Source organism: Macrosteles quadrilineatus, unplaced genomic scaffold, assembly GCF_028750875.1.
Source record: "Macrosteles quadrilineatus isolate MER2022 unplaced genomic scaffold, UCM_ALF_1.0 Scaffold_1__1_contigs__length_201487025, whole genome shotgun sequence".
Classification (NCBI taxonomy): Eukaryota; Metazoa; Arthropoda; class Insecta; order Hemiptera; family Cicadellidae; genus Macrosteles; species Macrosteles quadrilineatus.
In genome coordinates, this window is record NW_026542594.1 from 107,608,395 (window position 1) to 107,622,226 (window position 13,832).

The 13,832-nt window shown below is 34.8% G+C and overlaps 1 protein-coding gene across 1 annotated transcript; it reads left to right on the forward strand.

The window, feature by feature from the left end:
- Positions 1-10,142: 10,142 nt before the first annotated feature.
- LOC128999702 (uncharacterized protein K02A2.6-like) lies at positions 10,143-13,551 on the forward strand. Its single transcript, XM_054426343.1, has 3 exons — positions 10,143-10,197; positions 11,211-11,969; positions 12,482-13,551. The coding sequence occupies exons 1-3, from the start codon at positions 10,143-10,145 to the stop codon at positions 13,549-13,551; spliced, it is 1,884 nt and encodes a 627-aa protein (XP_054282318.1).
- Positions 13,552-13,832: the final 281 nt, after the last annotated feature.

The following is a 13,832-nucleotide window of genomic DNA, read 5'->3' on the forward strand; positions in this document are numbered from 1 at the left end:
TCATTCTTAAATAATTAATGATGTAAGGGCTTTCATTTGAGCTATTGATCATTAAAATATGACGAGTTCGAGACTAGTTACCAACCCCAACAAAATATTAAATTTCACTTTTTAGAAATTCATTTTTATTAAAATATTTATATCTCGGGTTCTTAATACGCCATCAAGTTCTTTCTGGTTTCATATTACTCAGTAAATGTTTGGGTTATTTTTTTTTAATCACTAAATAAAATGTGTCAAATTTAATATGGGTCTGTCTTATTTAACAATATTTTTTTTCGAGATTTGTCTTTAGTTTAAGACATATACCCCCAAATTGAAAAATAACTCCTAATACTCTTTATAATCTTAAAAGATTCATCAAAGTATTGACTTTTACTGTAGTTATGGATTATTTATAGGGAGTTATTAGAATTGGGGATATATGTACTTAACTAAAGACAAATTTCAAATGCAAATAAGAAGAACATTAATATTAAATTAAGGTGCATGACTCATTTTTTATTAATTAGTCAGATATTATTTAGTGACTAATAAAATAAAAAACTTAATTCTCTACTGAGTAATATGAAACCAGAAAGAACTTAAGAATTAAGAACCCGAGATATAAATCATTTAATAAAAACTGATTTATAACAAGTTAAATTTAATATTTTGTTGGGATTGGTAGCTCGTTTCTAACTCGTCCAATTTTAATGATCAATAGCTCAAATGAAAGCCCTTACATCATTAATTATTTAAGAATGAACTACTAACTGAAGATAAGTAAAATAATCGTAAACAAATTTCAAAGTACAAAACGTTTAAAACAAAAAAATGTATTTAGAAACGGATTTCGGCAATAGAATATGCGTGAAAATCTAGTTTATATAGTAATAATGTGTGACAACACTGTCGTTACAACAACAAAAAATTATATCCAATAAGGTGGATCCAAAATAGCGGCCAAAATACGTTTCCCATCGAAATGAAGTACTGACCACCCAATAAATATCGATGTTGGTCCCAAGTCAATATTTAGAAAATTGTGCATAGAAAATGCTTATGGTATCTTTTTTTTCAAAATTTGTCCAATATTAGGAAAATCCGACTCTGCATACCCAAAACTACAACATAAAACCATAAAACGTTTTCTTGTATTGTTTTTAAGGTTATATTCTATACTTCTCGGACTAATAAGAAATTGATTTTTGCTTATTCTCTTTATGATTAAAACTGAGGAACCGAATACGTAGGTTTTCTGCAATGGTAACTGCCAAAAAAGGAATTTTTAGTAAAAAAATATTAAAACAGATAATATGAAGCAGAACAAAAAGTCTTATCTATATAGGTTTAATTAAAAATAATATTAATATTTATGCTTATTCTCCATAAGATTAACATTGAGCTATCTCGGCAACAAAACATACTAAAGTTATTACTTTAAATATCTCTGTAACAAATTGAAGCAGAACAAAGATTCAATATACTAAATTGTTGGGTTTTTTGTGTTGAATCTAATGGTGAAAAAGTAAATTTGAAATTATAACAAACTTTGTACAAAATATTAGAAAAACATATATTTGAGGTAAAAAAAACCTTATTTTTTTAGCACATAATACCCTGAAAATTCATCTTTGGGTTACTTTGTCTGCCTAGTATTCACATTTAAGGTTGGAAATATAGTTCTACATGTGTTTGCCAATTTTCGTGAAAAAGGCCAATCCTGGAACTATGAATCGACGAATTTGCAGTAATCTTGTCGATTTGAGGGCCTCACGGCGGCCATTTTGGAAAACCCCGACTTCCGGTTGTCCGATTTTGGTAGACTTTTTTCCTGGTACTTTCTACACCTATTACTACCAAAAACCGTCGAAAACCATTTGTTGGAATTTGTTCTATCTTAGAGGCTTTTTTGGGCTAAATCGACTCGTCTATATCGTTGAGCTGGCTCAGCTAAAGCTGAGCCGAGTTATGCGTACCATAAACGCATGGATGGCAGACCACGGTCTCTCGCTCGCTTTGAGCAAAACTGAGATCGTTATATTAACAACAAAAAAACCGATTGACACCATCGTGCCGTTGAGGGTAGGGGCCGTCGAAGTCCTAGCGTAGCGAACGAGCTAACCTGAAGGCAAGTGAGCGCAGCGAACGAGCTCCAACCTAAAGGTGAGTGAGCGTAGCGAACGAACTTCAACCAGGACGTGTTTGAGCCATGCAAACGAGCTCACTTATGAAGTAAAACGGGGCAAAACCCGCGGGTACAGCTGAGTGAGCATAGCGAACAAACTTCAACCTGGAGGCGAGTTAGCGTTAGCGAACGAACTTCAACCAGGACGTGATTGAGCCATGCGAACGACCTCACTTATGAAGTAAAACGGGGCAAAGCCCGCGGGTACAGCTAGTAGGGAATAAATGTGATATTTTTAAGGAGACATTTTAGTGTAAATCCAATCAGGCACATGGAAATTCGCTAAGTCTGCAGGTTTGCTGTGGCAGGGTATTTTTTCATTTAATTTCATTTACATATTTTTGGTAGAGTTTTCTACCACTGGACGTCCTCTAGTTTAATTTCTGGGATCTAGAAGTTCTGGGATGAGGAAGTTTCGTAACATAAACAGATAGCGTTCCGAATCCACCGTGACTGTTTGGCAACCCTCTTCAAAGAAATATCACCAAGACAAGAAAGACCAAAATTTAAATTTGATCACACAAGTTTTTGTGACACCACACCACACAGTGACCTTGGGACTGTGTAGAGGACTTTCATGTATTTGTTCGGGATTTGCAAATGACCAATAGCGATAGTTCTGTTTGTTTACGAAGCCGTCCAGATGAAAATGCGCCTCGTCACTAAACATAATGTTTTCATCCACATTTAAATCAATCATTTGTGCAGCAAATGTTTGTCGCTTGGCATGGTCCGTGGGCTTTAATTGCTGAACAATAGCCAATTTGTATGGATGAAAATTAAGTTCAAACCTCAAAACTCGTCTAACTGAGTGGTCAGACATGTTCAAAGCAGCTGATTGTTTGCGGGCGGGCCTTTGAGGACTGTTTTCCACAGCAGCACGAATTCTGTCGATGTTGTCAGGTGTCCGAACTGACCTGGGACGGCCTGTCAGCTTCTTTTTCAACGCAGAACCCGTTGTTAGTCCAGGCGCTAAACGGGTTGAGTATGCACTGAAAGTCTGACAAAATTTGACTTTTGATTATTGTTGGGGACATCTAGTAGATGAAAAAAATCGATGATGTCGCATTTCTAGGGTGGTCACAACTCGGGGGGGGGAGGGGGGGAAGTTGCGCGGGTCATCGGTTTATGTTTCCGCGTCTAACTCTCAAACGGTTAATGATAGAAAGGTGAATTAAGCGTCTATCTACGCCTAAATATATTGTCCTTCAAAAAGGTTATTACAACCTTTCTTCTATCTCTTATACTTTGGGCGCTAATCAACATTTTTTGAAAAAAATAAAATTTAAAAATACTTTAAAATGAAATATCGGAAATATTGCGCTTGTTTAGGGCATGTTACAAACTATTTATGGTTAGAAAAACTAACAAGTAGTAAAACAGCACCAAGTTTAAAGAAATCTGTGCAAAAACAACAGAGCTACGTTGATTTCAGTAAGAGTAAACGTGGAAAATTCGTAGTAGTATCGAGGCGCGCATGGATGGTACGTAGCCCACAGTCAATATAGGTTTGATGTTGTAAGTAACTATGGGAAAGCTGAATTTTTCTAAGCTGTTAGACCATGTTGAGATGATCATTTTCCCAAAAGTCCCCACTCCTACCCCTTTGTGCTTTCCTCTACCCCCCCTTTTGGATAAATTTACAGTCTCTTAGAAATTAAGCTATAACTTTAAAAAAAAGGTAAGAATAGTAACGCAATCTTTAATTAATCATTTTGCGTTACGATATTCTACAAAAAGTGTATTTACCATGGTATCCTAAATATTCATAGTTAAAAAATATCATAAACATAAAAAAGTAATTTTTATGGAAAAACTTATGAAACTTTTCTTTGTAGATTTTTTATACGAGGTCGCACAACAAAATATTTGATACAAAATTTGGGGTGCATAGTTTACATTTTAAAATGATACATCGTTATTAACAGTTTGTTTGCATATAGTGGTTATACATAGTACAGTATATTGATTTTACAGGACTCTGGCTTTTTTGTGCACCGCAACAATGAAAAAAATTACGTATGTTATGGTTTTTGTATTTGAATTTGCCGCATTACATAGATTATATTAACGTTATGTAGCTCATTCAGTACATATACAGACTATAGTGGATACATATGAATGAATATCGTGCATTTGCTGCTGTACGCCAGAGCCTCATTTTATTATACAGGGTGTCTCACCTAAAGTGAACCAATAGATAACTTTTTTATTATGAGATATAGAGTTAACTTCTTATGGGACACTACCCTTTATTTTTAGATGTTTTTTTTAGTGGTTTCGAATTTTAAAAATATGTTTGCCATTTTACAATATGGCTGACAATTTTGTTAGTCCTATGGAATACCCTGTATTTTATGATTGTTTAAGAATGTAAACGCTCATTTTTAAACCTTTTTATTCTTGACATTTTTCTTTAAAGCTACTTGTTTAGGAGTTACATCGAAGAAGAAATGGTTTGTGAGTACATCCTGCATCCTGTAGCTCATAAACGAGTAAGTTTAAGAGCGAAAATACAAAGAATAAACAAGTTTTCAAATCACATCTACATAAAAAAACTATAAAATAAATTGTTCAAATATCAAAGTAAGCTACCATTTTTGAAAATGGTGACCATTTTTAAAACAACAAAATCAGTATTTTTTAACGTATTATATATATTTTTTTGAACGATGACTTATATGTGACTTATTTATTCTTTGCACTTTCTCTATCAACTTACTCGTTTATGAGCTACAGGATGCCGAATGTACACCACAAGCCTTTCTTTTAGATATAACAGGCTGTAACTCCTAAATGGAGTAGGTTTAGGGGAAAAATGTCAAGAATAAAAAAATAGCTTTTAAATTCTAAAAGAATACAGCGTATTCCATAAGAAATAACAAAGTTGGTGGCCATATTGAAAAATGGTGGATATATATTTTTTTATTCGTAATTATCCCTAAAAACATTTTTTACAAATAAAGGGGGTCGTCTAATAAAAAGTTAACTCTATATAGAAAATAAAATGTATGTATGTTCACTATGTAATCTCAACCGGGATGAAACGTGTACCCTTTTATAGCAGAATGTCCAAGAGGCGTGGAGTAAAGGGTGGGAATTGATAATGGTGTATAATTATTAAATTTAAGAATTGAGATATCAATACAAAAACGGGAAAAATCTATGTAATTTAAAAAGTTTATAAAATATTGTTTGTTAAGTATCTATCAAAGTAAATTATTAAGTAACAGGTTTTTTTTATGAATTATTGATTGTTTGTAGGAAAAATTCAGATTCTCAGTAGGCTACATTTAAATTTTATTATTCATTCAATTGTTATCTGATCTTTATTAGTATGTAGTGCTATTAGTGTATATTCTGTAGTTGAAATCAGTTTATTTTTTGAATAATTGTATGTGATTCATGGAATTTTTTAAACTGTTTTAAAATATTTTAAAATCAGTGTGTCTAACACAAAACAGACGTTCTTTGACCATTGTTCTTTGCATTTAAATAATAATAAAAAATAAAAAAAACACTGTATTGATATTTTATTACAATGAACAAATTTTCTTCTTCTCCTTCTTCTTCTTCAGAAATCCATAATAATTCTTTTTAAATATTTATTTATCTCATAATTCTTTTCGTAGATTATCGTAACGCAAAATGATTAATAAAAGATTGCATTATTATCCTTACCCGTTTTAAAGTTATAGCTTTATTGCTAAGAGTCTGTAAATTTATCTAAAAAGGGGGGTTAGAGAAAAGCACAAGGGGGGAGGAGTGTTGACTTTCGGGAAAATGATCATCTCAACATGGTCTAACAGCATAGAAAAATTCAGCTTTCCCATAGTTACTTACAACATCAAACCTATATTGACTGTGGGCTACGTACCATCCATGCGCGCCTCGATACTACTACGAATTTTCCACGTTTACTCTTACTGAAATCAACGTAGCTCTGTTGTTCTTGCACAGATTTCATTAAACTTGGTGCTGTTGTACTACTTGTTAGTTTTTCTAACCATAAATAGTTTGTAACATGCCCTAAACAAGCGCAATATTTCCGATAATTCATTTTAAAGTATTTTTAAATTTTATTTTTTGCAATAAATGTTGATTAGCGCCCAAAGTATAAGAGATAGAAGAAAGGTTGTAATAACCATTTTGAAGGACAATATATTTAGGCGTAGATAGACGCTTAATTCACCTTTCTATCATTAACCGTTTGAGAGTTAGACGCGGAAACATAAACCGATGACCCGCGCAACTTCCCCCCCTCCCCCCCGAGTTGTGACCACCCTAGAAATGCGACATCATCGATTTTTTTCATCTACTAGATGTCCCCAACAATAATCAAAAGTCAAATTTTGTCAGACTTTCAGTGCATACTCAACCCGTTTAGCGCCTGGACTATGTTCTAAAGTTGGTTATCCAACGCATAATTGTGTTACGCAACGGAACTTCTCCATGTTGACCTTCTAAATTAAAGAATTTACGTAACTGCCGTTGAGTTTTAATGACTGAATCATTGCTTTTGAAATATGACTCCAATAGCAAACGCGCGTTGCTCAGGTGACCACTGCTCCATGTCTACTAAAATGGCATCTATTGGGCTTTTCAACGAGCCTACCCCCAGCACGCTCAGACGCATTGTTGCTGAATAGCGCGCCGCAGAAAATAGTTCTGTTTTTTTGCCGCACCTTGTATAAGCACAAAAAATAAATTTTAAATTTAAAAAAATTAACATAGGCTTTATGTGTTGCCATGCTGGTGACGAAATAACAACGAAATATAAACAGAAAATCAAAACAAATGAAAGAAATTACAATCACATGTTTTATTTACAGCGTGGGGTGAAAATAGAGAAACCTGTACCTTTGACTTACAACTAGACATTCCATCCCTATCACGAATACTAGAAAAATACCGGTATGGATCATAAACATAAACAAATGACGTTGTTGGCCCGAATCCTATACTAATAGCATTGGACATATGTTTTGGCAGTTCCATTTAAGCAATGTTAAATCATGTTTATTTACGGGCCAAAAACGTCATTTGTTTATGTTTATGATCCATACCGGTATTTTTCTAGTAATCGTGATCCCTGTTAAAGTTTTCACCAGTTTTGATTAAATTCGTCGTAGTTGATGTGGGCCACCAACAGATTGCGCTGATCTAAATTACTAGTTTCTCTTGAATACACGATGATTTTTACCAAGTTAAACTTATGGAATGACTTAGTAAGAGCTATAGCAATTAACTGTTATGACCCATCAACTTTGTTAGCAACAAAAAATAAGATAGAAAATATAATTTTAGACACGCATACTGTGACTGGCTCACACAACTACATATGTTTTAAATTTAAAAATTGCTACAACTGGTCCATATAGATGGAATGTCTACTTCAGTATCCAATACTCAATCCGGGTACATTACATATTTTTGGTCGAGTTTTCGACCACTGGACGACCACTAGTCTTTAGTTAAAAATTAAAATATATTTTGAAGAAGTGAGATTGAATAGATTTCTAATTGATTGTAATTTGTTATACGTTATACATACAATAATAGTTTTTACATTTTTAAGACCACATTGCAATGGTTAAGTAAATATAGTTGTTATTTGTTTTTTAGTAGGCTTTGCTTTAGTAAGAATATTTTTTCATGGAAACTTTGCTGTTTGCTAGAACTTTGTTTGGTTAATATTAACTAGGTGAATCCCGTCGAAATTGACGGTTACTCTTGAGTTTTTAGGTTTTAAAACAGTTTTAAATTAATATATAGATTGTCTATAATAAATTCAAAACTACAAGACAAAGACTAGCCATACATTGAAATATTTATACTGTATCTGCTGCCTGAATGTGGCAGTTCTAAGCTATATGAATAGACTAAATTGGCTTTTATACTTTAACTATCTGTACCCGCGGGCTTTGCCCCGTTTAACTTCATAAGTATTCGCATGGCTCATTCACGTCCTGGTTGAAGTTCGTTCGCTACGCTCACTCACCTTTAGGTTGGAGCTCGTTCGCTGCGCTCACTTGCCTTCAGGTTAGCTCGTTCGCTACGCTAACTCGCCTCCAGGTTGAAGTTCGTTCGCTACGCTCACTCACCTTTTGGTTGGAAATTAGCTGTTGTCATTAATAATAAAAAAAATAATAGTACTGCACCCTGTTGGTAATCCTTGTAACTTTTATGCTATGGAACATCATAGAACAGAACCAACTTGTTTAATTGAAACAGCTGATTCATTAATTCCTTTTAAATATGAAAAATCATAAGGTTAACATGGGGAACTACAGAGCCACTGGGGCGGAGCCCGAAAGGATTTTTGAGATAAGAATATGCTTTAATGTTAATCGGGAATGTGAGCTATCATCATGCCAAATTTCAGCCCAATCCGTCCAGTAGTTTATGCGTGATTGAGCAACACACACACACAAACTTTCAGATTTATAATATTAGTAAGATAAGATAAATAGGGAATATATACTTATTTAATACGCAAGCAGGTTTTTTGTGACAATTACTCCTCCGAAACTACTGAACCGATTGACTTTTTAGGGAAATAATTAGCGAGTGAGGCCCTGGGGCCCTTTAAAGTTTCATATTTCTCCATAAGATTAACATGGGAAACAAACATATTGTTATGAAACTCCAGCTGTGGTCAGAAATTAAAAGTGAGAAGAAGAACATATTTTAACTGTAAACAGTCAATGTTTACTAATTTAACAGTTTGCTACAAACATTTACTGACTTGGTTGAAATGAAATATTTACTATTATTTGAATTTGGGTTGGTGTAAATATTACAATGGAAAAAAGCGAGAGAGCCTGGATAAATTGATATACTAAAAAGAAAACTGAATTAGCACTGTGCTGCATTTCTTAGTAATCATTGAAAGAGCCGATTTGCAAACTATGGAAACATAGGAAAGTCATAGAACACCACTGAGGAGAGGAAATAAAAATGATGATTTTTTTTATTTATAATCGTTATTATGGACAACCTTATGGGGCTATGAATATGAATAAGGCTATTTGTATAAAACACTAAAAAACAAGATCAGCTTTTGAAAAATGATAAGATATTTACAAGAAATTATGATTGTATCGATCTGTTAAGTACATCTTGAGTATTTCCATAATCTTTGAGTCGAATCTTTCATCAAAAATTATGACTGTTATTCGTTTTAAAATAACGCCTGTAATACTTAGCAATTGCTCAAATTCGAGAAACAGATCCACTAGTTACAAAATATTTCAATAGTCAAGTACAATCAGAGTCTTTGAGCCAATGAGTGAGAACACTCTTTGGTATTGTTTTCCTAGTTATAGACTGAAGCTATTTTACAAAGTTACTACTTGTATTACCTACGTATTATTGTAGAGCTACCTTTGTTACCAACCATTAAGGTATGGTAAATGTTGTTTGTAGTATTTTTGCAAATAATGATCTCAAATTATATGGGACACTGTTATGTCTTCTCTAAGACTGTTAATAATTCATTTATACCTATTTTTACTATCATATGTTTTTCTATTGTTTTGGTTTTGTAAACATTCGTGAATTTGATTTTGTGTTGAGTTAAGATGTGTGCATTTATTAATTATTTTGTAATTAATAAGAGTCATTTTAATTGGAGACGAGTGTGACAATCAACTAGCCACTTTAAAATTCAACACATTTACTTTTCAAATTTACATTCAATTTCTAGTTTCAAGATACACTAATATTTTATACAGTTCAAACTATAATGGATGCACAACAGTTTACATTGCTTCTAAACACTTTCAATGAACAACAAAAAGCACTTGTACGTGAGATAACAAACATGTTTCAAGCTCAAATTCAAACAATTGGAAAACCCAGAGAAGAATGCTCTCAATTTACAATGTCAAATGTTGCTACATTCGAAAACTTTAATGCCAAACAAGAAAAGTTTACCAGCTATTTGGAACGTTTCGAAAACTATTATACAATGAAAGGTTTGACTGACAAGAAGAAAATTGCTCAGCTCTTGTGTAATTCTATAGGTAGTGATCATTATAACAACCTATCTGCATTTTTGGGTCCAGACAAGCCACTCAAATCATTAGATTTTGAAACTCTGTTAAATGACATCAAGAAAATTACTAGGAAAAAATTTGGTTCGGATTCCACTATAAACTGTAGGTCCCTTAGTTGACATTAGCTGTATGGGCTATTAATTAACAGCTGTGTCTAAGGAACATGTCGGCCTTAGTCACTAACAAGACTACAAGACCGTGCCACTCATCCTACACTCATCCTTCACTCATATTTGGGTTAAATTACGCACATAGTGGCGTCCCCATCTTAAATAATTAATTGATTGATTGATTGAAACTATTGACTCCAAAGAAAAGTGTTGTTGTTGCTCAACATTATTTCTTAAATATCTTTGAAAAAGATAACCAGTCAATTTCAGAGTTTGTGGCCGACCTCAGACGTGATCTTCAAGAATGTGAATTTGCAGTTGAATGCTCCAGCGATGAATGTGGAACATCTGTGTCAATTGCTGATGTTTTCTTGCGGGCACAGTTCATACGAGGATTGAAGGACAATTGGCTTAGGGAACACATTTTACAATCCGTGTACACAGAGTTTGATGACATTCTAGAGAAAGCTATTGCTCTTGAAGCATCAAAAATTGAAAGCAAAGAATTTCACCAACATGCATGTTCTAACAACTTTAATGTGGATTCCGCTGGAGTACACAAAATTACAAGGTCTTCCAGACGATCCCACTAGTTCTCTAACAATCGCTCATCTAACAAGACATCTCTCAACTGTAAACAACGTTCAAATAACAAAAGACCTGACTTCAATGCCCTCGGAATAGAAGGCCTCTGTCTTAGATGTGGAAGTAGCAAACACATTGCTGCAAATTGTAACAAACACAAGTATAAACTCCAATGTGGGGAGTGTTTAAAACTAGGACATGTCTCTGCGGTGTGCATAACTACACTGATGTAAAGGACTAAGAAATCAACATCAAAGTTAAATTCAACCAACAACCTAAATTCAGGATCAAATGATGACGATTATTCAAGTGACAACTCTTCTGATTACGGAGTGCACAAAATTGATTCGATCTACCAGAACTTTGATGTCGTAGATTTATTTAAAGTTAGACATGATTCAGACAAGTACATTGTTTCTGTCAGTATTAATGGAAGATCACAATGTTATAAAGTTGACAGTGGGGCTAAATTTTCTCTCCTTGCGAAGAATGACTTTGGACGTCTACATCTGAACGTACCTGTAGAACCATCAAGGCCATCTTTCCGTTCATACTTTGGAGACATAACCAAACCAGAGGGAAAGGTATCAGTTTCTGTATCATACAAGGGTAAACAGTTCAAAGGTGACCTTCACATTGTCCCTTCAGGTCATGACGCACTTCTAGGGCGCCAATGGATCCGAGGACTGGGTATTGAGCTGTGTGAAATTGACGCTGAAATGAACCGACCAGCTACTACCCTTCAATTACAACCAGTAAATTCAGTTGAGGAACTGTTTGAAAAATTTGCGCCAATTTTCGGGCCAAAAATTGGATGCGTTCCAAACTTTACAGTATCATTACATCTTCGATCAGGAGCAAAGCCTATTTTCAATCGTGAACGGAACGTTCCTCATGCTCTTATTGATCAGGTCAACAAGGAACTAGATTTACTTGAAATTGAAGGAATCATTTCACCTGTTACGTCAAGTGGTTGGGGGTCACCACTAGTCGTGATACCTAAGGCAGATGGAAGTGTTCGTCTCTGTGTCGACTACAAATGTGGTGTGAATGAACGAATAGTCCAGGCAAACCATCCTTTTCGAAAAATTGACGATGTACTCGATAGTTTGAGAGGATCTCGTTATACTTTTGTAAACTTGATCTGTACAAAGCTTATCTGCACCTCAAGGTCGACGAAGAGTCCAGTATTATCCAGACAATGTCAACACACCGTGGAACATATCGTGTCAATCGTCTAAGCTTCAGAATAAAGACAGCACCTTCTGAATCCAATCGAATTCTTACACAAATTTTGAAGGGATTGCCTAAAACCGAGGCCTACTTTGATGACATAATTTGCCATGGTTCAACAATGGATGAGTGCAAAAAAAATCTACAGAAAAGTTCATTTTTTCAAGAACAAATAGAATATCTAGGACGAGTGGTGGAGTTAAACAAAATAAAGAAATCTCCTACCAAAGTTCAAGTTATTAAAGAAATGTCGCGTCCATCAAAAGTTGAAGAATTATGACGATTCTTAGGAATGGTTTCTTACTACTCTCGTTTCTTTCCAGATGTTTCAACTGTCACTTCTCCTTTACGATGTTTGTTACGTAAAAATAAGAAATGGGAATGGACACCAGAATGTGAAAAGGCTTTTCAACGAATCAAAACTGAGCTGTGCAGTAACAGGATACTCTTACCTTTCGATCCAAAACTACCGTTAGTCCTCACCACGGACGCTTCACCTACTGGACTAGCTGCAGTTCTTAGCCACTTAATTGATGGAACTGAGAGACCAATTGCTTACAACTCACGTTCACTCACTGATGCCGAATGTAACAATAGTCAACTAGACCGGGAAGCATTGGCCATAGTTTTTGGTGTCTCCCACTTCTATTATTACTTATTCGGGACTCGATTTCAACTTGTAACAGATAATCAGCCCATATCTAGGATCTTCAGACATGACAAGGCTCTACCACAAATGACTTCAGCTCGTTTACTCAGATATTCATCATATCTGTCAGGTTTCAATTACAAGTTGGTGTTCAAAAAGGGCATGGAAAATAAAAACGTGGATTGTTTTTCAAGAGCTCCTCTTACACAGACTCACTCTACTAAAGACAAGAAAATCGGAAAAGAGGTACACCAAATCTGCAGCCAAGTTATTTTTCAAATTTCAAGCCATGAAATCACAGTTGAAATCATTAAGAACGAGACAGCCAAAGATCCAGTGCTCTCTAAGATTTTGAAAGACCTTCTCACCAATTCAACTGATTCTGATTTTACTTTGGTCGAAAACATTATTTTCCGGGGAGAAAGAGTTTACATTCCATCACTACTTAGAAACAAGATTCTAAATGAACTTCACGAAAGTCATCTTGGAATCACAAAAATGAAACAGCTAGCACGGCGCTATGTTTACTGGCCAAATATTGACAAGGACATTGAGCATCTTGTGAAAGGATGTGAAAATTGTGCACTACCACGGTCAAATCCGCCCAAAGCTCCCAATCACCCGTGGGAAATCCCAAAAGAAAACTGGGAAAGAATCAAAGAATACACATTGTCTACGCAGGACCGTTTCAAGGCTTCAACTTCCTCGTGTGTATTGATGCTAGATCAAAATGGGCGGAGATAAAAGTAATCAAAGATGCACCATCCAGCTCCAATACCATACATCTACTTGAACAGATTTTTGCTACATACGGCTACCCAAATGTTATGGTATCTGACAACGCTTCAATTTTTCTAAGTGATACATTCCAAGCTTATTGCAAATTGCATGGCATTTTCCAGAAATTCATATTTCCAGGACACCCAGCAACAAACGGCTTAGCAGAACGCTCTGTTCAAACATTGAAGAACCGCCTGAAGTCCACAGCTTTGGAAAACATACCAATGGCAATAAAGGTCCAGAAG

What these genes read in the sequence shown, in the direction of transcription:
- LOC128999702 (XM_054426343.1), top strand. Translation starts at nt 10,143, where the DNA reads ATGAAAGGTTTGACTGACAAGAAGAAAATTGCTCAGCTCTTGTGTAAT. An exon ending in GCTCTTGTGTAATTCTATAG is followed by an intron (nt 10,198 to 11,210) that starts GTAGTGATCATT and finishes ACCTAAATTCAG; the next exon opens with GATCAAATGATGACGATTAT. An exon ending in CTGTGTCGACTACAAATGTG is followed by an intron (nt 11,970 to 12,481) that starts GTGTGAATGAAC and finishes GTTTCTTTCCAG; the next exon opens with ATGTTTCAACTGTCACTTCT.